General features: G+C 38.3%; 1 protein-coding gene across 4 annotated transcripts in view; it reads left to right on the plus strand.

Annotated features, from left to right (window-relative positions):
• Nucleotides 1–2157: 2157 nt before the first annotated feature.
• The window catches only part of STEAP4 (STEAP4 metalloreductase), a 35817-nt gene continuing 11092 nt past the window's right edge, over nt 2158–26882 (plus strand). Inside the window, exons 1-4 of one of the 4 annotated variants that reach the window (XM_032761159.2) lie at nt 2158–2298; nt 17661–17759; nt 24348–24805; nt 25768–26295. In XM_032761159.2, coding sequence (XP_032617050.1) covers nt 24350–24805; nt 25768–26295 — 984 coding nt within the window. In that variant the 5' untranslated portion in view covers nt 2158–2298; nt 17661–17759; nt 24348–24349. Of the gene's footprint in view, nt 2299–17660; nt 17760–24200; nt 24806–25767; nt 26296–26882 lie in introns of those variants that run through there. The other 3 variants (XM_032761158.2, XM_032761161.2, XM_032761157.2) reach the window with 3 other exon arrangements.

A 26882-nucleotide genomic window follows, 5' to 3' on the forward strand; every position in this document is an offset into this window, starting at 1 on the left:
TAATAACGGTCTCATAAAATTATAATGGAGCTGAAAAATTCCTCTTGCCTAGGGACACTGTAGCTGTTGTAACATCACAGAGCAATACATTACTCGCATTTGTGGTGATGCTGGTGTAAAGAAAACTACTACACTGACGGTCTTATAGAAGTATAGCACATACAATTGTGTACAGTATGTAATACTTGATAATGATAATAAATAGCTACATTACTGGCTTATGTATTTATTATATGTACTTTTATAAAATTATTTTTGAGTGTACTCCTTCTACTTGTTTTTTTTAAAAAAGTTAACTGTAAAACAGCCTCAGGAAGGTCTTTCAGCAGATATTCCAGAAAACGCATTGCTGTCACAGAAGACAGCTCCATGCATGTTACTGCCCCTGAGGAATTTTCGGTAACAAAAGACATACAGGTAGAAGACAGTGATATCACATATCTTGATTCTGTTTAGGTCTATGCTAATAGGTGTGTTTGTGTCTTCGTTTTTAGCAAAAAAATTAAAACTTTTAAAAATGGGACAAAAGCTTATAGAATAAGGATATAAAGACAAAAACTATTTTGTACACACTGTACAATATGTGTTTTAAGCTGTGTTATTACAAAACAGTCAAAAAGTTTTTTAAAACTTAAAAGTTTAAAAAGTAAAAATGTTACAGTAAGCTAAGGGTAATTTACCATTGAAGAAAGAAAAATATTTCTTATAATAGCATAGCCTAAATGTAGTGTTTATAAAGTCTACAGTAGTGTATAGTAATATCCTAGGCCTTCACACTCTCTCACTTAGTCACCCAGAGCAACTTCCAGTCCTGCAAGCTCCATTCATGGTAAGTGTTCCATATAGGTATACCATTTTTTATCTTTTATGCCACATTTTTACTATACCTTTTCTATGCTTAGATACACAAATACCATTGTGTTACAACTGACTACAGTATTCAGTACAGTAGCGTACTGAACAGGTTTGTAGACTAGGAGCAATCGGCTATATACCCTCTAGCCCAGGCCTGTAGTAGATGATACCATCTAGGTTTGTGTAAGAGCACTCTATGATGCTCACACAGTGACGAAATTGCTTGATGAGACATTCCTCAGAATATATTTTATAAATTGCTTAATGAGGCATTCCTCAGAATAAATCCCCATTGTTAAGTAATGCACTTTGCTAGGTGTTGTGGAAAATTCCAGACTGAAAAGACTAGGGTGTCATCTCTCGAAGACTGCAGTCCAGGACAAGACACACACACCTGATAATAACTCTTTTGAAAGGCAAATTGTCTTAATTGCTGTGCTGAAATTATAAACTACTGTATAGAGAAAGAAAATATTAATTGCAACTAATGGCTAAGAAAAGACCTCTTGAAAGACATGGGGTCTGACCAACCCCACGAGAAGCTATGAGGAGAGTTGCAATCCAGACAAAGGGAAGGTTGACTCAACAACCCCTTTCTATGGGAGGAACAGGCCTCCCATGTGACTGGGCCTCTGGAGCTCGGCAAGCGTATGCTGTGGAATTTAAGACCCATGGCTGGGTGGAGATCATTGGGAAGACCCTGGGATTTAGATTGCAGAGTTTGGGAGTGTATGGATGCTTTGCCCCATAGTTTATCAGGATTATTTCAATCTTAAACAACCATGGCTGTGGTTTTTGACCTTCTATGTAGAAAGATGCACCAATCCATTTGCATATATACTATAAGGTATCCCTATCTCTCTTTCATTTATTTCTTTAATCTACCTAAATTAAGACCTGAAAACTCAAGATCTTCGAAGTTATGAGCCCCATAATAACCCATGGCTTCCAGGCAGAGGGGAAAGATACCACCTTTTCTATAAACTGAGACAAGATGGCAAAAGAATTGCCTAGAAGCCTAGTCCAGGTGCTGTTTTCTCAGCTACTCAAAGAGATCCTTCTTGCTCCTTTAGGAAAGGGAGATTCCTAGACCTCTTCAAACCTCAATCACCCTGGGATGCACAGATGCCAAGGGCTCGGGTGAAACCCTTAAAATCCCTGCTTCCCAGGGGTCAGCGGCACCATCAGCAGCACCGCAGTATAGAAGTTCCGGTCCTTCCAGCTGCTGGGATTCTCAGCTTGAACTCTTCCAGGAAACAAGTTTTTCGCTTCTCTTGCGAAATTTAGCGGACTGTCCCGCCCTTCTCTGGCTTCTTATAGCAGCGAGAGCCACAAGCCGCAGCACTGAGCTGCAGGCGCGGCGAAACTTCGCTCTACCCGCCCGGCCCGCGGCGCGCACCGGCTGCGCTGGACGCTTCCTCCTTGGAAGCGCCTCTCCCACAGGTGGGTCACTTTTCGCCACAAGGCTCCCGTCCCTTATCTGCCTCAGCTCATCTCCAGTCCCTGCTGCTAGGACCCCACTCCCCAGCCCACTCGCACTGAGGAACAGGTGCTTGCAAACTCCCCGCCGCGCTCCGGCATCCCTCTAGAGGAAAGTCACCTGAGGCTGCTCCGCGATTCAGCAAGCTTCTAACTTCCTGGAGTTTAAGGCTCATCCCTACCCCAGGGTGCAGAGAAGCCCAAAGGGGGAGAATTAGGAGGTTAGATTCTTCTCTGCATCTTACTTCTGGATTGGCGCACTCTTGGGGCGCCCATCAAAAAGTAGGCTGGAAGAATGTGGCTTTAGCGATCTCCAAGGTCTCAGATCCGAGACTGCTTCTTGACCAGGAACTAAAAATTTGTCCTAATACCTGCAACCACTTCCATTTTTTATCTTGACTTAAATTTCCTCTTGCAATTTAAAGGTTATTTTTCTGGAGGAAGATTGTTCAGAATATAATTTATTGTGAAGAGTAAATTAAGCCTCAGTTCCGTTTGTTTGTCCAGAGACAGAATTTTATTATTCTTTTTCCCACCTCTAAATGGTAATTTAGGAACTTTCTTTAAAAGATTGGTGTGCTGAGGCTGGGTACGGTGGCTCAAGCCTGTAATCCCAACACTTTGGGAGGCCAAGGCCGGTGGATCACTTGAGGTCAGGAGTTCGAGACCAGCCTGGCCAACATAGTGCAACCCAATCTCTACTAAAAATACAAAAATTAGCCAGGTGTGGTGGCAGGTGCCTGTAATCCCACCTACACAGGAAGCTGAGACAGGAAAATCACTTGAACCTGGGAGGTGGAGGTTGCAGTGAGCTGAGAAAGTGAATTGGATAGAGAATGGAGGAGGGGAGGAAGAATACTATTCCTAGTTCTATAATAACTAGAAGCTCAATATCTCAGCCTCAGTTTCCACAGATGTAAAATAAAAGGCTGGCTATTGGGCCAGATGATCCAGAAAGTTCAACTCTAACAAGGTGAAAAGCCATGACTAAAGATGCCTGCAAGTTTGAAATATATAGAAAATCTCCTTAATGCTACAACTATAATTCAGTGGTTACTTTTTTCATAATAATGCACGTTCCATTTTTATAAGGAAACTCTCCAGTTGTGGGGGGAGAGTCTCTTCCCACAGGAGCATCTTAAAGTTCTACCACATTTATCATTCAGAGAATACTCTCAGCTTTCAAAACCATTCTTCAGCCTTGCTATGTGAGAATGTCCTATTCCCTACAAATGGCAGTCATATAAATGTCACTTACATGAGAGAACATTTTCTTTTCTGATACAGTAGGTATAATTTTATAAAATGGCACATTTATTTGAAGCAGTAACTTTTCTGAGATATGGCCTTTTGCAAGGTCCCAAGTTTTTCAGAATGCCGTGATTTAGCACAATATGAGATGTGACCTGCATGTATTCTACCTGCACGGCAAACACTGCCAACCCAGAAAACAGGATGAGACACTTCCTATTTATCAGGCTCCAAGGTTGTAAAGTAAATGGTACATGTGTACAGAGAAATTGGGTCATAGCAGTTTTTCTATTTGGTAGCATTTACGGTTCCACTAAGGTTCACGTTGTTCACATTGTTGAAGTTCACGTTGTTCAGAAACCAGGTGTACAAGGCCTGGCCCCTAGCTGAAGAACAATTTCCAGATTTCTGCCTTACTAAAGCTTGCTAACTGTTGTTTAGAAGGAACTAAATAGACTTTTTAAGCTTGTTAATAAATTAAAAACCCTAGGCCTTGCACTATGTGTGAACAATTTTAAGAAAAATAAGTTCATTTATTATGGAATTTTATATTCAAAGAAACTCAGAGTGGTCACTCTGCATTACTTTGTCTCTTGAAGGATTTCCCCTGAATCACCCTACTATTATTAATACTGTTATTAAAAGGATATAAATTCTCCTTTTAAAGGCTGGGTAGCTGATTCTGTTGTCACTCTCAGGAACACATTCCACTGTTTTAGGATCCTTACCATCTAGTTCTCTTCATAATTAATTTAGACGTGTTTATCAAATGCTACTTAAAAATCTTTTTTTTTTGGAAAATCTTAGGGAAACTGATAAGTTGCTAGCGAACACACACACACACACAAACAGCAGCAACACAGTAGTCCTTCAAAACCTGAAGATTGGGCACTTTGCTAGGGCACTTTGTAGCTAGTTTTCTCTGGGTTGTCCTCTGAGAAGGTCATTTGCTAGTGCCTGCAGCTACATCTACCAAAAATTCTTACTATAACAATGCAGAATAGGATGGGGATAGTGAAGTTTTCTGGGTGGGTTTTTGTTTATTTGTTTGTTGTAAGTTTATGCCAGATAATAATAATGTAAGGTTTACAGAGATAAGACCTCTGAAGTTACCTATTTGTCTCTGTTCTTTACAGATTTAAAGAGAATGGTTTATTGGTTCATTATGAAAACTTCCTGAACAGTTCTATATACTGTGTTAACTCCACTCAAGATATTTCTGATGACTTTTAGGTCATTTCCAAAGTGATTTAAATTAGTATTTGTCCTTCTGTTAAGAAGAAATCAGTTCTGGAAGGAATCAAACTAAATAAATAAATAAAGAATAATTAATGCATAAAACAAAGCATGCTAAGAAAACATACTTGGCCTACATACATTAACAATTTGTTCTTCCCAAGTCATTAAGGAATAGAAAACAATGAATCCTTGTGCTGTTTAAAGATCCTCTTTCAGAAACATATCATTGCAAAAGAACACACTATTCTACTAAAGGAAGTATGTACACTCTAATTAACTAGGCAGGACGTTGACATCCCAATCTAAATTCTTCTCCACAATGTTCTGTAAGAGTTTATTCAGCCATGTGTGGAGAGGTCTTACTGTACTGTAATTTGGCAGTCACATATTTCTGAAAAGCTATTTTGGGAGGACTTTTTTTTTTTTTTTTGAGACTGAGTCTTGCTCTGTCACCCAGGCTGGAGTACCTCACTGCAACCTCCGCTCCTTGGGTTCAAGCAATTCTCCTGCCTCAGCCTCCTGAGTAACTGGGATTATAGGTGTCCATCACCATGCCCAGCTAATTTTTGTATGTTTAGTAGAGACGGGGTTTCGCCGTATTGGCCAGGCTGGTCTTGAACTCCAAACCTCAGGTGATCCATCCGCCTTGGTCTACCAAAGTGCTAGGATTACAGGCATGAGCCACCGCGCCCAGCCGGACTCTTTTTTCTTTTCAATGCAGATTATATGATCGATCCTAACATCAGGATAAAGTTCCCTTTTCATCTTAAAAGGAAGGAAAATGTGTGCAAAAAGTAATTTTGAAAAGTTAGAAACTATAATTCTAAATAAAAAGAAGGCTAAAAGATAATAAAACTATATAGCACAGCTCTTGAAAGGTTATTAGTAGAATACAAGCTAGTCACTTTGGCCTCAGCACCCAATTTTTTTTTTCTTTTTTTTGAGACAGTCTCACTCCTTCACTCAGGCTGGAGTACAGTAGCGCAATGTCAGCTCACTGCAACCTCCATCACCTGGGCTCAAGCAATTCTCCTGCCTCAGCCTCCTGAGTAGGTAGAATTACAGGCATGCACCACCAAGCCCACCTAATTTTTGCGTTTTTAGTAGAGATGGGGTTTCGCCATTTTTGCCAGGCTGGTCTTGAACTCCTGACCTCAAGTGATCTGCCTGTCTTGGCCTCCCGAAGTGCTGGGATTACAGGCGTGAGTGACCACGCCTGGCCAGCACCCAATATTAAAGAAAAAAAAAATGCATTAAGGACAGAGCCAGGGCTCAGAGAGCTGATGGCACCAGCACTGTGGAGCATAGAAATAGGAAGGGATAATTAATGGTCATCGCTGATTGTTCATCTTTCATCTATACCTGCTCTTTTTACAGGGTGTGAAAACAGTTTTGAGCTCAAGTTAAATTGTGGCTGCAAAACTTTTGCACAGACTTTGGAAAACTTACCTGTTCTGCTTCCTGGCAGATTCAAGTCCCTCCTCCCCTGTAGGCTCCCATCCTCTCTACACATTCGTCTGCTCTGGCCCTTACACTATGCATTGCCACAATTTGATTATATGCTTCATCTTTCCCAAGACCAAAGCTCCTTGAGGACAGGGTCCATCTCATTTCTCACTTTATCCCTCTTAGTGTGGCTATTCAATAAATTTCTGTTGAAAACAAGGCATTGCTAATAACATTGATTTTTATTTTTGGAAGATGCTTACCTTATGGACATAGTACATAATGAGTATGGATGCTGCCTGCACAATATTAGTTAACAGGGTCAAAGTGCAGTCACAAAGTCCACATTTTAACTTCCTACCATTCCGGGAGAGGCATGAGGTTGCTTTGAACTGTATAGCACATATAAAGTGAATAGTTGAAATTATTATAACATTTTATTTAAAGTAGAAGAAACTGCAGGAACTTTGGTATTTTCTGATTTAGTGTCCCTATTATGTTGCTATACTGTATTGTAGTTACAAATTTATTTGTAATATTTTGTATTCTAATTCGTTTTAAAGAGTGATATTGGGCCAAACACGGTGGCTCACGCTTGTAATCCCAGCACTGTGGGAGGCTGAGGCGGGTGGATCGCCTGAGCTCAGGAGTTCAAGACCAGCCTGGCCAACATGGTGAAACCCCATCTCTACCAAAAATACAAAAATTAGCTGGGCGTGGTGGTGCATGCCTGTAGTCCCTGCTACCTGGGAGGCTGAGGTGGGAGAATAGTTTGAACCCAGGAGGCAGAGGATGACACCACTGCACTCCAGCTGTCTGGAAAAAAAAAAAAAGTGATATGGGGCCAGGTGCAGTGGCTCACGCCTATAATCCCAGCAGTTTAGGAGGCTGAGGTAGGAGAATCACTTGAAACCAGGAGTTCAAGATGAGCCTGGACAATGGTAAGACCCCATCTCTACAAAAAATAAAAATTAAAACGTTAGCTAGTTGTCGTAGTACATACATGTAGTCTCAGCTACTTGGGAGGTGGAAGTGGGAAGATCTCTTGAGCCTGGGAGGTCAAGGCTGCATGAGCCATGATCATGCCACTACACTCCTGCCTGGGTGACAGAGCAAGACCCTGTCTAAGAATGATATGCTTTTCTCCAGTACCAAAGTACTAACGTGATTTCTTCATCCTATTCAATTCCCTGACATAAGTGGTACAAGAAATGGGAGGAGATTGAGGAGAAAGCAATTATCAGGTTGGTAAATGGTTCATTGCAGTTAATAATGAAAGTGTGCCAGTTGCCTCTGGTTTTCATAGTTGAGATCCTAAACTGCACTTACCCTAGTTCTGAGATGTGTCTGAATAACTTTAAAATATGTGCTGGGGATGGTGGTACACAGATGGGTCCCTGTATCTATCTCCCTTAGGGAACCAAGAGTCTAAAGGTATCAGGTTTATAGCTAAAATTGTGTTGATGCCATGTGTGAGGTAGAGAGGGTCTGGAACCTTTGTTGGGGTAGGGAAACCACATGGATTCTGTTTTCCTAAAGAACTTAGGAGCCTTGTAAGAAGGGGAGGCCCTAAGAAAATAGATTTATGCTCAGATTCAGCCAGGACTGGGAAAATGGTATTATCCCATCAGCCCAATTATTTTCCCATTTTTGTGGTCACATTCCAGAGTCTTGGGGAAAAGGGTAAAAGAGGCAGGGGAAGAGCCAGTGGTATGTTGGTAAATGGCTCTCTAAGGAAAAAAAAAGTCCTGATTTGTAGCACTTGGTGATTGTCATAAGGTAAAAACTCCTACCATGACTGATTTCAAGCTCTCAGCTGGCAAGCTGGCCACAGCCACACCACTGAAAGGCTGAGATTAAAAACCTGAAAACTAGGCCAGGCACAGTGGCTCATACCTGTAATTCTAGCACTTTGGGAGGCTGAAGGTGGGCAAGGTGGCATAGGGGATGTGGAGGGAGGGGCTGATCACTTGAGGCCAGGAGTTTGAAACCAGCCTGGCCAGCATGGTGAAACCCCGTCTCTACTAAAAATACAAAAAAAAAACGAGCTGGACATGGTGGCATGCACCTGTGATCCCAGCTACTCAGGAAGCTGAGGCATGAGAATCGCTTGAACCCGGGAGGCAGAGGTTGCAGTGAGCTAAGATCACACCACTGCACTCCAGCCTCGGCGACAGAGCAAGAGTATGTCTCAAAAACTAAAATAAAATAAAAACCTTGAAACTAAAAAGAAAGAGCTGTTTATTTTAAAATATTTATCAACTAGCAATGCTCTCAAGCTTGTATATCAGAATATTACAAAAGGTTAGAGGAGGGAATTTCAAGAGCACTTTCTCCCCTGAGGTCAGAAATGGAGCAGCTGCAAGGCCAGATTATACCCAGCAGCTCCATCTGATGGGTCTCAGCAAACATCAGAGGCATTGGGGCCATGGGGAGTTCTTGCTTCTGAGAGCCATATTAGAAGTTACCCAAAAGAAGATGAAGTAGGCTATATTCATAAGCATTGCGGACTGCCCCCGGAGATTTCTAAAAATGGTTGGGAGATACCTTAAAGCAGAATGGAGTTCCTCCAACAGCAAGGATTGGGGGTGGGGTCAAGATCCACAACAAAACTGCTCTCTCCAAACTAACTGGCAGTTATTGGTATTTAGATAATTCCTATTGGCCTTAATCTAAAGATAAATGCCCATTCTTAAGAAATTTTATTTGAACAAAGTTAATTCAAAATTGAAATTACAAATTACTTCCCAAATATCTCTGACCACAATAGACCTAGGAAAGCAAAACCCACTAATGAACACTAAATATTAGGGGAGTTGATGCAGATCATCAGACTAAGCAAATGCTTATGTAGTATGTACAAGCCAAATGCCACCAAAGCCATGAGATAGAGCTGTTTTTCTGATAGTGGCAATCCACTGGTCCCGGTCATGACCGGATGCCTAATCTTTTGTGACCCACAGATTTGTAAGAAGTTGTTCAGGATTTAAAATGTAAATGGAAGTTAAGGTAAATTAACCCAGAGACACGACTGAATCCCTGACCTTGTTGTCATGAGTCCTGGGCTTTAATCAGATAAACTAACCAGCTTGGACAGCAGATAATGAAACTACCTGATGAAATTCTTGGCCAGAGAATTATAAAACAATCTTAATTTATCTTGACAGATACTGCTGAGGTCGAAATGTGGCAACATGTATTAATGAGATTTTTAATTGAACTAGAATTTCAACAAAGAACCTAAATTTAAGATAAATAAGTTTATCCTAAAATACAATTAAAATAGTTAACATAGATCTCTATTACCTCACTTTCCTCATAATTTACAGAGTGTTAGTAAAATATTACTAACAATCACTTTAGTTGCCACGTATGACATAGTTAGTTTATAGCTAGTTGTTAGCAATTCATGTAGGATATATCTCCACAGAACATTAATGTAAAGATTGCCTTTAGTTATGCTCTTGTGACTTGATGAAACTGTGCAAGTTAAGATTACTGTGTTTTTGTGTGCCATTCTATTGTCTAGCATAAAAACTAATCAGCAAATTCAGTTGCTATGGGATACAAAACATTTTCTCACAAAACAATTGAAATAATCAGTTTTTTAGCAACCAACCCGAAGTAGTTTCTTTATGTAGAAAAAGAGCTTTAAATGATATATTTATATTAATCTATAGCAATTAGTAACTTAAGTAGTTACTAGAACTTATTTTGGAAATCACAAGTTGATGATTTATCATGCTACAGTATTGCTCTAATTTTTACTTAAACTGATAGTAAGAGAATGGGCAGGAATATGAACTTATGAGAATTGCACATGTCTAAGAAATTAGATGTAGGTTCTGAAAATTAGTTTGGACAAGCTTTTACTCTCTTTAACTCAAGTTCCTCTCCCCCTGGAGTAAAACGTGTGTGTGTGTGTGTGTGTGTGTGTGTGTGTGTGTGTATGTGTGTGTGTTTACAAGAACCAGTTTGATGTAATTAGAATTTAAATTTCCAATCAAATTATATTTTAATATCAGAAGAGTTTATCTTAGTTCTGGTTGATATTCAATTAAAAAGGGATACTAATACACAAGCTTGAAGTTTCTTTCCAGTGGACCCTGTTCCTCTGACCACATTCTCCAATTCTCACTCAGTTAAAAAGAGCTGCAAATATATAAAAGCATTTCATAATCTTTCATTTCATATGACCCAGCTATTAAATTATTTTTAAATGTCAGTAATAGCTTCTTTACTAATCTAATTGCAAATTAGGCTATTTTAAATTGAGTACAGATTGTCCCCAACTTATGTAAGTTAATGGTTCAACTTAAGATGTTTTTACTTGACAATGGCACGATAGCAGTATGCACTCAGGAGAAACCATACTTTGAGTACCCAAGCAACCATTCTGTTTTTCACTTTCAATACAGTATTCAATAAATTACATGAGATAATCAACACTTTCTTATAAAATAGGCTTCATGTTAGATGATTTTGCCCAACTGTAAGCTAATTAAGTATTCTGAACATATTTAAGGTAGGCTTGGCCAAGCTAAAATGTGGGCAGTTTAGGTGTATAAATTGCATTTCTGTCACTATGTTTTCAACTTATTATGAGCTTATTGGGATGTAACCCCATCAAAAATTGAGGAGCATCTATATTTTCGTAAGGGTTGCCCTTTGCTACCACAGTTAGTTTATACATGTGCACTCACTTTCCCCCTTCCCTGGAAAACTCACCTGCGAACTGCTTCTTGTCTGTCAGGTCTCAGCTTGATTTAAGGTTGGCAGATAAAATACATGATGCCCACTCAAACTTGAATTTCATATTAAAACACATTTGTGTTTTTAGTACAAATTTGTCCCAAATATTGCAGGGGATATACTTACACTAGAAAAGTATTCATTGTTTATCTGACATTTGAGTTTAATTGGCATTATGTATTTTTATTTGCTAAATCTGGCAACCCTCACTTGACTGGCACCTCCTTGGAGAGATTTATGCTAAACAGTTCTCAAAACTAGTCTCCCTCTCTGTCTCCTCCCAACATTTTCTATTCCATCACTCTGCTCTGAATTCTTGTGAACACTTACTACCAACTGAAATCATCTTATTTTTATGTGTGTGTTGTCCAACTTTCTTATAATAATATACACACACACTGTTTTTGAAGCACACAAATTCAGAGATCAGGCTTAGCACTTTGTAAGGAGATAACATTTCCAAACTCTATATGAGATCTGTATTCTTCATCTCTTTACCCTCAACCTATAGACTAGCATGTGGTACACAATAGGTGATCAATAATTATCTGATGAAGGAATGTGTTAATGTGTATATTAAAAGAAAGAATTTGAAAATTATACATGAATATCACCAGGAAGAAATTGCCCTGGCAAACAGCACTACTTCTAACTAAAAAACTAAATTTTAAAATATACATTTATATTTTCAAATGACTTATATATGGCTTGAAGATTGAACTGTCCAAAAAATGTTAGAAAAAGCCATTTATTATGGGCATATTTTTTAATAAACTGTTATCAGTGATCTTTTTAAACCAAGGTCTACTGATTTTGCTACAGTAATACATACCTGCCAATAAAAGAATATGTAGTTGAATGTGAATGTTTGTTATCCCTAGAGAGCCTTGATCTCACTAAATACAGAAATAGCTCAGTGAATAAATTGGATACGTTTGTGTTTTCATGGAAGGTTTTTATTTTTTTAAATATTTTTTGCTTTCTAATTGTCCCTGGGATATATTAAAACAAATGCTGTGAATCACAAGAAGACTGATATAGTTGTAGAACCCCCTCCTGCCCTTTTGCCTTGTGATGAAAGGAAACATTTGATTGATGGGTTTTGGCTCATTACAAATATGTTATCAAGTCATCAAGGGCTTTTGGGTTGAAATTCAGAAAGAATAATAAAACAGAAGGAAGGACTTTAAAAAAAGCCCTCCTATTTACAGCTGTTAAATTAAAATAAAAAATCCTGTCACATCTTATACTGTTTGAAGGTGTTATTTGCATTCCAACCCTCTGGAAGGTGCCAAGCCAGATCTCTGATTTGTGTGCTACAGTAGTGGTTGTATGTGTCCAGAGGGGATAATGTCTGAGGAATTCAGATGTTTGGATGAATGATTATTTCAGAATTCAAAACTGAATTCTCAAAAAGAGAAAGAGGCAGAATGATTTTATTAATGGCTTCACCCAACTGATTAGTGACACGTTATCACATTATGCTGTACTATGTGATAGTTGCTATTAGGGGTACAGAGTAGATGTATAAGTAGATCTGATCAAATTATAATTTCATGGCTCTTGGGAGACAACTCTTTAAGGTTTCCTTGAGAGAGTTATGGAACAAACCTTACCTACAGTTTGACAAGTCTTGAATCTGGCACACCTTGAACTCTCTCTTTTCTGAGGCCTGCACACTCAAACATACTCATTTTGCCTCCGGTTCTCAAAAAGAGAGGAATTCTATCTTCTCAGCCAAAGAAGACTTAGAGGAAAAAGTTGTAAGGAAGGTGAAGTTTCTGCAGCTCCTTACAACCTCAACATCCTGTTCTTCCTCTTATCTTTCCTCTACCTACCACACCTCTCCAAAATAAAAAGGAAAAGAAAAAGATAACTTTACCTTTTTCCACCTCCAGTGGTTCTCCAAAACTGGTGCTCTTTAGAATCGCTTAAGTATGTTTTAGTTTGGTTTTTAAAACACAGATGCCTAGGCTCTACCTCAGATCAATTGATTCAGAATCTCAGGAGGTGGTTGCCTAGCATTCTAACGGCTCCCCAGCTGATTCTAATGTGTTACCAGGAAGAAGAACCACTGTAGCAGGCCATTAAGTGAAAGCTAACATAAAAGCTGATAAAAGCTTTAAGGCAATGGTTCTCAAGCTTGGCTGTACATTTGAATCACCTGGGGGAGCTTTAAAAAAAATGCCCAGGCTCTACCCTAGACCAGTTGATTCAGACTCTCCAATAGTCTGGGCCTTCAGGCTCTCTACCTGATTCTCATGTGCCCCAGGGTTGAGAACCACTGGTTTCTAGTGTAACCCTTTGCAGAGGTATTTGCATTTTCATAAGCCTTAGTGTAGCCCTCTGCCGAGGTATTTGTATTTTCATAAGCAACTAAGAAGTTGCTTCAATGATTAAAGACAGGAAAGGGTGCTAGGAAAACATCTGTATGTCTGTACCACCACCATGTCCTCTCTCTTTCTGAACCCTTCCAAACCAAACTTTGTAGACAGGTTCTTCTATGCCTACTTATCTAATAACAGATCCCAGCATACTATTTTCTGTTACTAAAAATTATGTTGTGATGATTGAAACTGATGAAAGACTGTTGTCTTTACAGTTGTTTTTATAATGATTACCTCCAAAATTTTCATATAAAACTTTTTTACATTTTAAATTTGTATATTTTTGTAAAATTAGGTGAGCTAAGAAACAAGTTAGACTCCTAATGGTGTGCATAAACAATGGTTGAGTCTTTACATAAAGAAATCTACCTTCATTTGTATACTTTGTGTGTCTTTTAAAAATAAAAGAAATCAGAGGGATTCATGGAGGCTAATTTTCCCTTTCAGGCCTATCTGTACCAAAGAAAGGGGAAGATTTTCTTGCCTTTTCTTTTTCTACAAATGGCATTATATGCATAGGTATTTATATATTTTTATCTTTATGAAATTTCAGGGGGAAACAATTGGTCCATTTTCCAAGTGTAAGAAAAGAAAGTACCACCATTTAGAAGAGATATGGTTAGGTTGCTGATCTTTGTTCTTATTACTAAAAGAAATGAGAAACAGGATCTATTCCAGGGAATGGGAGGGACAAAGGGACCATTTGGCCCCAGGCTGCTTACACACAAAGACCTTCAAAATTGATTTTTACTTATTATTTAAATAAGATCTATGCGTATAGTCCATCATATGACTTTAAACTTGTGCTCATTTATTAGATACGGGTTGAGTATCCCACAACCGAAATGCTTGGGACCAGAAATGTTTTGGATTTCAGATTTATTTATTTATTTTTTCTGCATTTTAAGATACTTGCATATACGTAATGAGATATCTTGAGAATGAGACCCAAGTCTAAACACAAAATTTATGTTTCATATACACCTCATACACATAACCTAAAGGTAATTTTATACAAACTGTTTAATAAGTTTGTGCATAAAACAAGTTTTGACTGCTTTTGACTGCTTTTTCCTGCAACCAGTCACATAAAGTCAGGTGTGGAATTTTCCAATGGTGGTATCATGTCTGAAAGTTTTGGATTTTGGAGCATTTCTGATTTTATATTTTTGGGTTAGGGATGCTTAACCTGTATCTACACACTCCTAGTATGCTTTTGTATGAATTAATTTTTTAGCACAGTCATCTATATTTTTCTCCTAAAACATGAACTGCTTTGCATTGAAGTTTTGGAATATTTTTAAACATTTTTTTAATTTAAGCATTTAAAGTACATTTTTTAAAATTTATGACAAGATTATTCTAAAATTTATAGGACTGAAAAGGAACTAGAGTAGCTATAATAGTTTTCAAAAAAAACATAGTGGGAAGAATCACTGTACCCAATTTTAAGACTTATTACAAAGCTACAGCCATCAACATTGTTGGTATTGGCAGAGGGATAGACACATAGATCAACGGAACAGAATGGAGAACGCAGAAATAGACCCCCACCTCTATGTATAACTGATATTTGACAAAAATGTGAAAGCAATTCAGCAAAAAATAAGGATAGTCTTTCCAACAAATGGTAGGAGAGTAGTTATGTATTCATAGGTCAAAAAATAAACCTTGTCCTAAACCTTACACTTTGTATGAAAATTACTTAAAATGGATCATAGACTTACAGGTAAAACTTTTAGAAGAAAATATTCAGGACCTAGGGTTTTGTGAAGAGTTTTTGGGTAAGATACTGAAAGCGCAATCCACAAAAGAAAAAAAATTAAATAAATTGGACAACATCAAATTAAAAAATGTTTGTTTTATGACTTCGGATGTGTTAAGACATGAAAAGAAACAAGCTATAGGCTGGCAGAAAATGCTTGCAAATCACATATCTGACAAAAGACTCATATGTAGAATATATAAAGATTGTCAAACTCAACAGTAAATAAACCCGAACAGTCCAATTAGAAAATAAGCAAAATACATGAAGAGACTCCTCTCCAAAGAGGACACGCAGAGAGCAAATAAACACATTAAAAGATACGCAACATCATTAACCATTAGACAAATGCAAATTTAAACCACAGTGAAATATCAGAATGGCTAAAATAAAAAATCACGAATCATAAATACCTGGTAAGAGGTAAATTAGTACACATTTGAAGTCAGTATAGCCAAGTCTTATAATGCTAAACAAACACCATATGACCCAGAATTTGTATCCCGGGGTCTTTATCGCAGAGAAATGAAAACTTATTTTCACACAAAAACCTGTAGGTGAATACTCATAGAAGCTTTATTTGTAATAGCCAAAACTGGAAACAACCAAAATATCCTACTTTAGATGAAGAGTTAAACTTTAGTGTATCTATACTGTGGAATACCACTCAGCAATAAAATGGAAAAATTATTGATGGATCTTAAGGATGTTATGCTGAATGAAAAATGCCAGTCTCAAAAGGCTTATATTACTGTGTGATTTTATTCATTCTCAAGATGACCAAATTGTAGTGATAAAGAACAGATTAATGACCTCCAGGGGTTAGGGTTGGTAGTGAGGAGGGCAGCATGAGGGATGGTCTAGTCTGTAACCTGATTGAAGTGATGGGTACATGAGCATACACATGAGATAAAATGACATGGAAATATACATACATATGGCTCCAATGTCAATGTCCTGGTTTGGAGATTGTACTCTAGTGGCATAAAACTGGAGGAAACTGGGTGAAAGATGCACAGGGACCTCCTGTACTATCTTTACAACTTCCTTGGAATCTATAATTATTTCAAACAAAAGTTTGATTGATTCATTTTTTTAGTAAGCATTGACTTGTTAAGTATAAGAACTTAAAATAGATTATTTTCGTAATTCTCTTTGGACCTTTTTATGTTTCTACTATGCTGGAATCCTCAAAAGCTGGAAGACGCCTGAGCCTCTCAGACCTCTTACCTCTGAGAGGTGAGAAAAGTAAAATTCACCAGCCAGGCTGGCTCTAACATCCTCATGGGAAGCCTAGTTGGAAACATCCCAGAAGAATACTGGCTCGGGTTTCCAAGGCCTGTGGGGTGGGATCTGCAAAGAGAGGGATGATAAGCAGGACTCCTCCTGACCCACACCTGGTCCCTCATATGACACACACACACACACACACACGGTTTCTCAGTCAGCTGCTACCATGGCGTTGGTCGTCATCTTTGCCACCTTTGTATCTGCGTCACTGATTGCTAATTCCTAATCTATGTAAACACCCTTGTGAGATCACTTTACCCATCTTGGCTGTCATCTCTGGGAAATGATTCCATAAGAGGCAAAACCAGTCCTGCGGATTTTCCAAACCCAGAAATATTTCTGTTGTATTTCCTGTTACATAACTGAAGTTTGTGGAGAGCCCATGAGACTGAAGGAAGGAGAGGAAACCCCTATGTTATGTTGTAACTATTTTAACCCACGTTTCCCTTAATAACTCTTCTTCCTGTTTACTACCTTTTTTATTATTTTCTTTATTATTTCTATCCTGGATATAAGAGTAAAGTAGGACTAGAAAACTTTTTTAAGTCTTTGAACAAGGAACCTCCATGGTTGCATATTTACACACAGCTATTTTGAGTTTCAAGATGCCTGAAATGGATGTAGCAGCATTCTTTATATAGTACTTAATGCAAAATGCACCCTCAACTTGATCTCCCTTGTGGTTGAGAGTATGCATATATCATTTCTTTTCTTTTCTTTTTTTTTTTCTTTTTTCTTCTTGAGATGGAGTCTCACTCTGTTGCCCAGGCTGGAGTGCAGCAGTGAGATCTTGGCTCACTACAGCCTCCACCTCCCACGTTCAAGCGATCTTTCCCCTTCAGCCTCTCCAATAGCTGGAATTACAAGCGTGTTCCACCACGCCTGGCTAATTTTTTTTTTGTATTTTTAGTAGAGGCGGGGTGTCACCATGTTGGCCAGGCTGGTCTCGAACTCCTGACCTCAAGTGATCCTCAAAAGCCATTTTATATAGAGTTTTATTTATAAGAAATAAGTGGGACAAGTAGGCGATTCTTAAGAATCGTTGCACTCTAGTTAAGATTTTTTTACATCATATAAGCATAATTAACCCTTAATTTGTAAAGTTTATATAAAGACTACATTAATTAGATACTTGATTCAATAACTAATAGATTACCAATCTATTTAAAATAGCCATTTTCTTAAGCACTTATTAGGTCTCAAGAACTGTTTTGAGATACAGGAATTCATCTAATTTTCACTGCCAGGCGAGGTGTGAGAGCCCCAGCATCTGAAAGTGGTCGACTTGCGGGTTGGTAAGAAGAATTTAATAACAACAGAATAGGTTTGAAAAAGGAAAGTGTTAGTAGAAAGAACGAACACTGCAGAAGAGTGCGGCAGGGTGCCTTAGCAAGATAGAACGGAGCAGGTCATGGTGGATTCTCCTTAGGAGCATTTATGGACCTTAAGACAGAAGCTCGAGGGTAATTTGGACCGTATTAGCCAGACAGGTCATGATAAATGATGACATTTATAGTCATTTTGGTGCCTTTGTGTCAGCAAGGGTTGCACAATGAGTTTCAGCATAGAGTTCTGGAGATGTATAGAAATTTTAGTCCCTTAGAAATTTTTTTGAAAGAGGCCTGGAACCAGATGCCTATTTAGATACTAGAGAACTTTAATTACTTCTAAATTCCCTCAATATGGAGTTTTGCCTCTGATGGCCTATTTGATGGTCACCAGGTGGTCTTTGCTTCCTTCATGATACTTCTAAATTAGTCAGATACAGAGTTTTTCGTCTCCAGTACCTGTTCGTGGTCATTAGCTGATTTTTGCTGTCCTCACTCACAGTATCTCTCAAGTAGGTACTAGCAATCCCTCATTTTACAGATGATGAAACTGAGACACAAAGAGTTTGAGTAACTTGCTCAAGGTGACATTGCTGGTAAGAGGCGAAGCAAAAAATAGGATCATGTAGTTAATATCTTAATTAAAAAAATTTATGAAAGATTAGAATAAATGAATGTAGTGACCAAATAGTCAAAATAGTCTGGAATCACTCTCTCTTTGCAATGATTAAGATAATCCAAATGAGAATATTTCAGTTAACAAAATCCATCTCATTACAGGATACTGGCAACTGCATCAAATCTACATTTTGCTTGCAAATGTTCATCCAGTATGAAAGAGAATAAAAATGTTAGGATAAAGTGATTTTTTTAAGTGAGGAGATAGGCAGTCAGACATTCTTTTGTGACACAAACCAGTTCTACAGTAGAGTAATGAAGGCATTGTTCAGCAGCTTGAAGGTTTGTTTTATAAAACTAGGTGTTAACTGATTGGCAATCAACCAATAGAAGGTAAACTGCTAAACTTTTCTGCATGTGCAGATGCTAGCAAGAAATTTTCAAAGGCACAGCTGCACTTTTATACAAAGGTCCCTGATCATCTACAGGTACTTTCTCACATGTGGTCATGACCTTTGATGACACCCATTCAGGATATCAGTCACCAGTTTGTTTATAAAATGATTCAGATGTTGTACTTAATTAGATTATTCAGAGTTTCTGTGGGAGTGCAGGAGTGTCCTGTATTTCTTGTCCCTTTCTCCCATAACTTCTACCTCCCTACAAAGACCTAAATGCTCTGCTTGTGATAGAGGCATGCAACTTCAGATAAGCTCAGGTAAGAATATAGGTGTTTTTGATAGGCTAAAATGGAAAGCACAAATTTCTGAAACCCCAGGAAAAAGGTGCAAACTCTACATACACTGTGCAATCTGCATGAAATCCACTATAGGAGAATTGAGTAGTGATTATGTCTGGTTTGAAAATTCTGCATCAAATTCACAGAGTTTTACTTTCAACCCATTCAGGTGAAAGAAATAATGTCCTTACGACATCTCTTCCATTTCTTTCCTTCTTTCTTACTCTTCTCCATTAGTTACTCTTTAATCATTGAGCATTTTCCTTTTTATTTATCTCACACTGTGCCTGGGACACAGAATAAACTTTTCTACTTCCAGCCCCTTCATCCCACCCTTTTAATATCGTTCAACGAATATTTATAAATTTTCTAGACTGTGGTAGTTAGTGCTTTTCTGAGCACCGAAGGTACATCGTTGAACAACAAACACACACACACACGCACGCATACACACATGCATGTGCCAAAAAAAAATAAAAGATTAACTGAAAGCTTAAACTAAATATTGGGAAAGAAACATTTTTGAGAAAAATTCAATACTGAAAGAAAAGATATTCTTCAAAAGTATAGAAAGCAACCTAGATTATTGCAGGAGATCATACAAACTGGTTTGTTTTTTATTTAAATTTTACAGTCACATGGTTCATAACAGTATTTCAGTTTAGTTTTAACTTGCATTTTTTTTTTTTTAGTTTTGGGTAATATTAAGAATCTTTTACTGTGTTTTTAAGTCTTTTATATATTTCCTTAGGATAAACTATCAGCTCATATTCTTTGCCCAATTTTCTAATGGGCAATTGTTTTTTTCTCATTGATTTATATGAGTTGAAAAATAATTTTCCAGTTCGTTGATTAGCTTCATTATGACATTGCTTAGTGGTTTTGCATTGCAGAAGTTATTTATTTTTATGCAATCACATTTGTCCAACTATTTGTTAATGGTTTAATGATGTAGGAAAAGGACCTTCCCCTCTAAGATTATAAAAGAATGTTCCGCAGTTTCTTCTAGTTCTGTTCTAGTTTCATTTTTTAAAAAATAAATCTTTAGCCAGGCGCGGTGGCTCATGCCTGTAATCCCAGCACTTTGGGAGGCTGAGGTGGGCAGATCACCTGAGGTCAGGAGTTCGAGACCAGCCTGACCAACATGGAGAAACCCCGTCTGTACTAAAAATACAAAATTAGCCAGACATGGTGGTGCATGCCTATAATCCCAGCTACTCGGGAGGCTGAGGCAGGAGAATTGTTTCAACCCGGGAGGCGGAGGTTGCGGTGAGCCAAGATCAAGCCATTGCACTCCAACCTGGGCAATGAGAATGAAACTCCGTCTCAAAAAAATAAATAAATAAAACAAAATAAATCTTTAATTTATTTTGAATTTACCTTCGGGTGGAGTATAAGGTATAAATTTATTTTTTTCTTTCAGGTAACTGTTGAGTTGCCCCAACATTGAAACCATCTTTGCAAATTTCTAACTGAAGAAATTATGACAGTGAAAGAGATCAGACCTAACTGACTCCATCTTGCTTCTAACCTTTAAGCTGTCGTTGTTCATTCCTGGGTGTAGGCAGAACTAACCTTGGGAAGGAATTTAGTTTATGGTTTGACTCTGAAACAAAATTGATAATGTCCCTTTTCCCAAAAAGACCCACTTCTTGCCTGGGGACCAGTCTGCCTTTGTAGGAGTAACAAATTAACTACAAGATTAGATATTACATATTAGGGGTCATGCAGTCTCTGGCTACAAGAGTCTCACCTTCCCCAAATTGCTCCTGTGGATAGCATTACTATTGTAAAATCTAAGATCAGTGCTTGAGATATTTTGCAGACCCTGCACTGGATGGATCAGCTGACACCACTCAGATTGGTAATCTGGCTCAACCAGTTCTGCAACACCCTCTATGATTCCATCTCCAACCTGACCAATCAGCACTCCCCACTTCTGAGCTCCTGCTTTAATGTAAATTATCTTTAAGAACGCTGAGCTTCGTGCTCCAGGAAACTGATTTGTGTAATAATAACACCCATGTCTCCCATACAGCCAGCTCTGCCTGAATTACTCCTTCTCCATTGCAATCCCCCTGTCATGATAAATTGGCTCTGTCTAGGCAGCAGGCAAGGTGAATCCATTGGGCAGTTACAAATCTGGGGGCTCGACCAGGATTGCCTTTGTTGTTACCTGCTCTGTGGCCCACCTCCGGTGATGGATCCAGAGGCCAGCCCAAGTGGCCGCCTAGTTCTCTTGGACTAGGGGCTGACTTGGGCACTCTCTGTCAGTGGGGTGCTGCTGACCCAATGTGCATGGATTCAATTGCAGTGGAGAAGTAATGCTAGGGAGATATCCCATAACTGTAGCCTCATCACTGGGTGTCTGTAGCTGTAGCCTCAACACAAGGTGTCTGATTTGGTGAGTATTCCAGGCAGCCACCAACAGTCCCTTCCTTCTCCTGATTTATTGGCCTCTCTGGAGGTGCTGCTGTCTCTTAGTAACCTCCCAGGGTGTCTATCTGTAGCCCCATCACAGGGTATCTGCCTGTAGCTCCATTACAAGGTGTCTGTAGTTGTAGCCCCATTACAGAGTGTCTGTCTGTAGCCCCATTAGGGGGTGTCTAATTGGATGAAGAATAAGGAACTTTTTTGGAGGACTACTCTTGGTTTCAGACTGGGTCTGGAATCTGTGTCTTGAAGGCCTTCTGTTCATTTTACATTGTGTGTGTGTGTGTGTGTGTGTGTGTGTGTGTGTATGTGTGTGTGTGTATTTATATGTATGGAGGGCCCTGAAGGAATTGCTCACAGCAATTTTCTGGGGGCAGAGGACAGAGTTTCGCTCTGTCGCCCAGGCTGGAGTGCAGTGGTGTGATCTCAGCTCACTGCAACCTCCACCTCCCAAGTTCAAGTTCAAGCAGTTCTCTTACCTCAGCCTCAGAGTAGCTGGGACTATAGGTGTGCACCACCATGCCCAAACCTAAGTTATCATTTTGAGTAAATGAATGACTTATGGTGACACAGGACTCGATTTTGTGATATCCAGTGTTTTAAATCTTTGATATTTGACAAACCTTCCAAGATCAAATTCTGAGTTTAAAAAAAAATTTGATCTCCTAAAGTTCAAAAAGATATATTGGGCTTATTTAATGTATTAAAATCATGCAGGAAACATTGTCAAATATAAAATGGTGTTTAACTTTCTTTGAGTTATAGTCATATAAATATGTTAGTGTGTGTGATAAAATTGTATAAGATTTCTATAATTCTAATATGCCTCAGTATATGTTATCAGTAATAATTATAATTGTTACGTTGAATTTTTGTGTGCCACAGAGGTAACAAATTTCCTTGTCAATTTCTTTGACTGTGGCTTCCCTAAAACATTTCTGTCATCTGCAGACAATTGTTGTCTTGATTTGGTCCTCTTTAGGAGATTGTTTAATAATCAGCTATAAAACTTTGACAGGTGCTCTTGAATGCAAGTTTCTGATAACCTTGGAGATTATGACATTAAAATAAAGGAAAAAACTTTCGGGACTCTCATAAAGAGCTGAAATGTTCTTTCATATGAATAAATCAGCTCTGTCTCGGTAGCAGGCAAGGCAAACCTGTTGGGTCATTACAACGTTAGCTATTAAATAATCTGTTTTCTCATTGACCTGAGATGCTATTTTTATCATATGTGTTTGGGTCCATTTCTGAATTTTTTTAAAACTTATTCACTAAAATTTGTCTACTTTTCTTTTTTTTTTTTTTTTTTGAGACAAAGTCTCTCTCTGTCGCCCAGGCTGGAGTGCAGTGGCCTCCTGAGTAGCTGGGATTACAGGCATGTGTCAACACACCCAGCTAATTTTTGTATTTTTAGTAGAGATGGGATTTCATTATGTTAGCCAGGCTGGTTTCAAACTCCTGGCCTCAAGTGATCCACCTGCCTTGGCCTCCCAAAGTGCTGGGATTACAGGTATAAGCCACCGTGCCTGGCCAGAACTTTATCTATTTCTTTGATAGTACCACATTATTTAATTATTTTAGCTTTATAAAAATTTTAATATTTAATTTGACTAGCATCCCATTTATTAACCTACTTTTCAGAATTTATAGATTAAATTAGGGAAAACTGACATCGTGTGAGCCTTGCCATCCAAGAACATGCTGTACATTTTCATTTATATAAATTCTCTTCTCCTGATTCTTAAGAGCATTTAAAATATTTTTCATATATATGTTGCATATATCTTGCTATCTTGTTACATAATGTCTTTATTTTGTTGCAGCTATAAGTAGGATCCTTTCATGGATTAAACTTTCTTACTGGCTTCTTTTTTAATATATGAAGAATATTGATTTTAATCGAGTTCTCAGCCTAGATGTTGAATTGTTTTTGTATGTATGATACTTTTTTGGTTGATTTTCATAGTTTTTAAAGTTTGATCTAGTTTGATCATCTGGAATCCCTTTTGAATTTCTGTACCTCTGATTTCTTTCTCTGATCTAGTTATGTTAGTTAGAGCTTTCAGAACAATAACTAAAGTGGTCATAGCAGACATATTTGTCTGGTTCCTGACTTTGTTGGAAATGTTTCTACTAATGTTTTTAGGCATAATGCTGAATTTTAGGTTAAGATCAATAATTTTTATATGTTAAGGAAATATCTATGTATTTCTCTTTCACTATGAATCAAGAACAAATGCTGAATTTTAACAGATGTCCTTTTAACATACACAGATATGACAGACTTTTTCCTTAAATCTTTTAATATAAAATTAAATTTTAATCTTTTAAGTTGTATTAATGAAGTTTCTAAAATTGAATTTATAGAACTAATCTTCACATCTGTAGAATAATCCCCATTTGATCAACATATACCTTCTATTAACAAGCTGCTGGATTCTGTTTGCTAATGTTTTATTTAGTTTTGTTTTTGTATCACTAAACAAGTGAATTTATCTATAATTTATTGGAGCACTTTTTTTGGTCAGATTTTGCCCTGTATCCATTTATCAAACAGAAGCTTTTCACCAGTGATTTTGTTAAATAAGACACATATGAAAATACATATGACGACTTTCACTCCTTCCAAATTTGGGGGTAAATATAGTTAAGATAATTAGATTAGAACACGTCAATTACATTACTTCCTGGATATAGCTCTCTTTAATTTTCGAAGCACAGAGCATTTATGTTTTGTTGGGCATTTTGTTATTATTTTTCAGTTATGGAGAAAACTTGTATAGATGCACTTCCTCTTACTATGAATTCTTCAGAAAAGCAAGAGACTGTATGTATTTTTGGAACTGGTGATTTTGGAAGATCACTGGGATTGAAAATGCTCCAGTGTGGTTATTCTGTTGTTTTTGGAAGTCGAAACCCCCAGAAGACCACCCTGCTGCCCAATGGTGCAGAAGCCTTGAGCTATTCAGAAGCAGCCAAGAAGTCTGACATCATAATCATAGCAATCCACAGAGAGCATTATGATTTTCTCACAGAATTAACTGAGGTTCTCAATGGAAAAATATTGGTAGACATCAGCAACAACCTCAAAATCAATCAATATCCAGAATCTAATGCAGAGTACCTTGCTCAGTTGGTGCCAGGAGCCCACGTGGTGAAAGCATTTAACACCATCTCAGCCTGGGCTCTCCAGTCAGGAGCACTGGATGCAAGTCGGCAGGTAAGATTAAACAAATTTACATTCAATCTTTAAAACATGAATCATTAAATGTGCACTTGCCTCAAAGATTCCAAAATATAATTCCAAGATAAAATGCCCACTAAAAATTACATTTTGCTAATATGTGCTGTGAATAATTTTTTTTTTTTTTTGAGATGGAGTCTCGCTCTGTCACCCAGACTGGAGTGCAGCGGCGCAATCTCGGCTCACTGCAAACTCCGCCTCCCGGGTTCATGCCATTCTCCTGCCTCAGCCTCCCAAGTAGCTGGGACTACAGGCACCCGCCACCACGCCCAGCTAATTTTTTTTGTATTTTTTTAGTAGAGATGGTGTTTCACCGTGTTAGCCAGGATGGTCTCGATCTCCTGACCTCGTGATCCATCTGCCTCGGCCTCCCAAAGTGCTGGGATTACAGGCGTGAGCCACCGTGCCCGGCCTGTGAATAATTTTCTTGAGCTTGACCAAGTAAGGTGGTCAACTGTTATATCTCCTACTGTCTGTACCCTCAGATTTTAGTTTGATGGAATCCCATGGTGTCAGCCTCTGGAGGCTTCTTGTCAGTACTAGAAACTAATACTTGGTGAATATCCTTTTCTGCTTCCATAACCTTGTATGAAACTGGTTCCATTTATGCACCGAGATTAGAAGCATTCATAAGTGATGCGGCACCACAAACACAGAAGAAAGATCAAACTACTCACAGTGTGGAGAACCAGGTCTTATATAAGTGTGATGTGCCTAAAACCATCATCAACTAAAAATCCTGGTACTTACCTATCTAGGACGCCACATACAAGTTTAAAGCATCTTGTTAGATATGTTAATTCTACATCCTTATTTTAAAATCGGTTCACTGTTATATGTCATCATTTGGCATGGTGCTGTTGCATGCAGTCTTTCAAAATAATTATTAAATAAGGAAAAGGAGTAAATACAGCATTAATTAATTGTTTTTAAACCAGGTGTTGGTGTGTGGAAATGACAGCAAAGCCAAGCAAAGAGTGATGGATATTGTTCATAATCTTGGACTTACTCCAATGGATCAAGGATCACTCATGGCAGCCAAAGAAATTGAAAAGTACCCCCTGCAACTATTTCCAATGTGGAGGTTCCCCTTCTATTTGTCTGCTGTGCTGTGTATCTTCTTGTTTTTCTATTGTGTTATAAGAGAATTAATCTACCCTTATGTTTATGAAAAGAAAGATAATACATTTCGTATGGCTATTTCCATTCCAAATCGTATCTTTCCAATAACAGCACTTACACTGCTTGCTTTGGTTTACCTTCCTGGTGTTATTGCTGCCATTCTACAACTGTACCGAGGCACAAAATACCGTCGATTCCCAGACTGGCTTGATCACTGGATGCTTTGCCGAAAGCAGCTTGGCTTGGTAGCTCTGGGATTTGCCTTCCTTCATGTCCTCTACACACTTGTGATTCCTATTCGATATTATGTACGATGGAGATTGGGAAACTTAACCGTTACTCAGGTAAATCTCTTCTTATATATTTTCCTCTACTCCTGAAATCAGAGACTATTGCTACGTCATATTCCATTTCATAATTATAGAAAGTCACTCTTCTAAGCATCTTCTTTTTTAAAGTAACTAGAATTAGAAATGTCATGTCAGTTTAAAATGAATCCAGTTTAGATCTCATACAACTATTAAGGATAAAAGTTTGCCAGGTGCGGTGGCTCACTCCTATAATCCCAGCACTTTGGGATGCCAAGGCAGGTGAATCATGTGGTCAAGAGATCAAGACCATCCTGGCCAACATGGTGAAACCCCATCTTTACTAAAAATACAAAAATTAGCTGGGCATGGTGGTGGGCACCTGTAATCCCAGCTACCCGGGAGGCTGAGGCAGGAGAATTGCTTGAACCTAGGAGGCAGAGGTTGCAGTGAGTGGAGATCGTGCCACTGCACTCCAGCCTGGGTGACAGAGCAAGATTCCATCTCAAAAAAAATAAAATAAAATACAAAAATTAAAAAAAAGAATACAAGTTTACTTTCCAGGTTCACTTGGGTAGAGATATTGGCAAACTGACAGATTTCATGGCTCAAGAAACCTAAAG

The sequence above is a fragment of the Hylobates moloch genome, unplaced genomic scaffold (genome assembly GCF_009828535.3).
Source record: "Hylobates moloch isolate HMO894 unplaced genomic scaffold, HMol_V3 SCAFFOLD_1, whole genome shotgun sequence".
Classification (NCBI taxonomy): Eukaryota; Metazoa; Chordata; class Mammalia; order Primates; family Hylobatidae; genus Hylobates; species Hylobates moloch.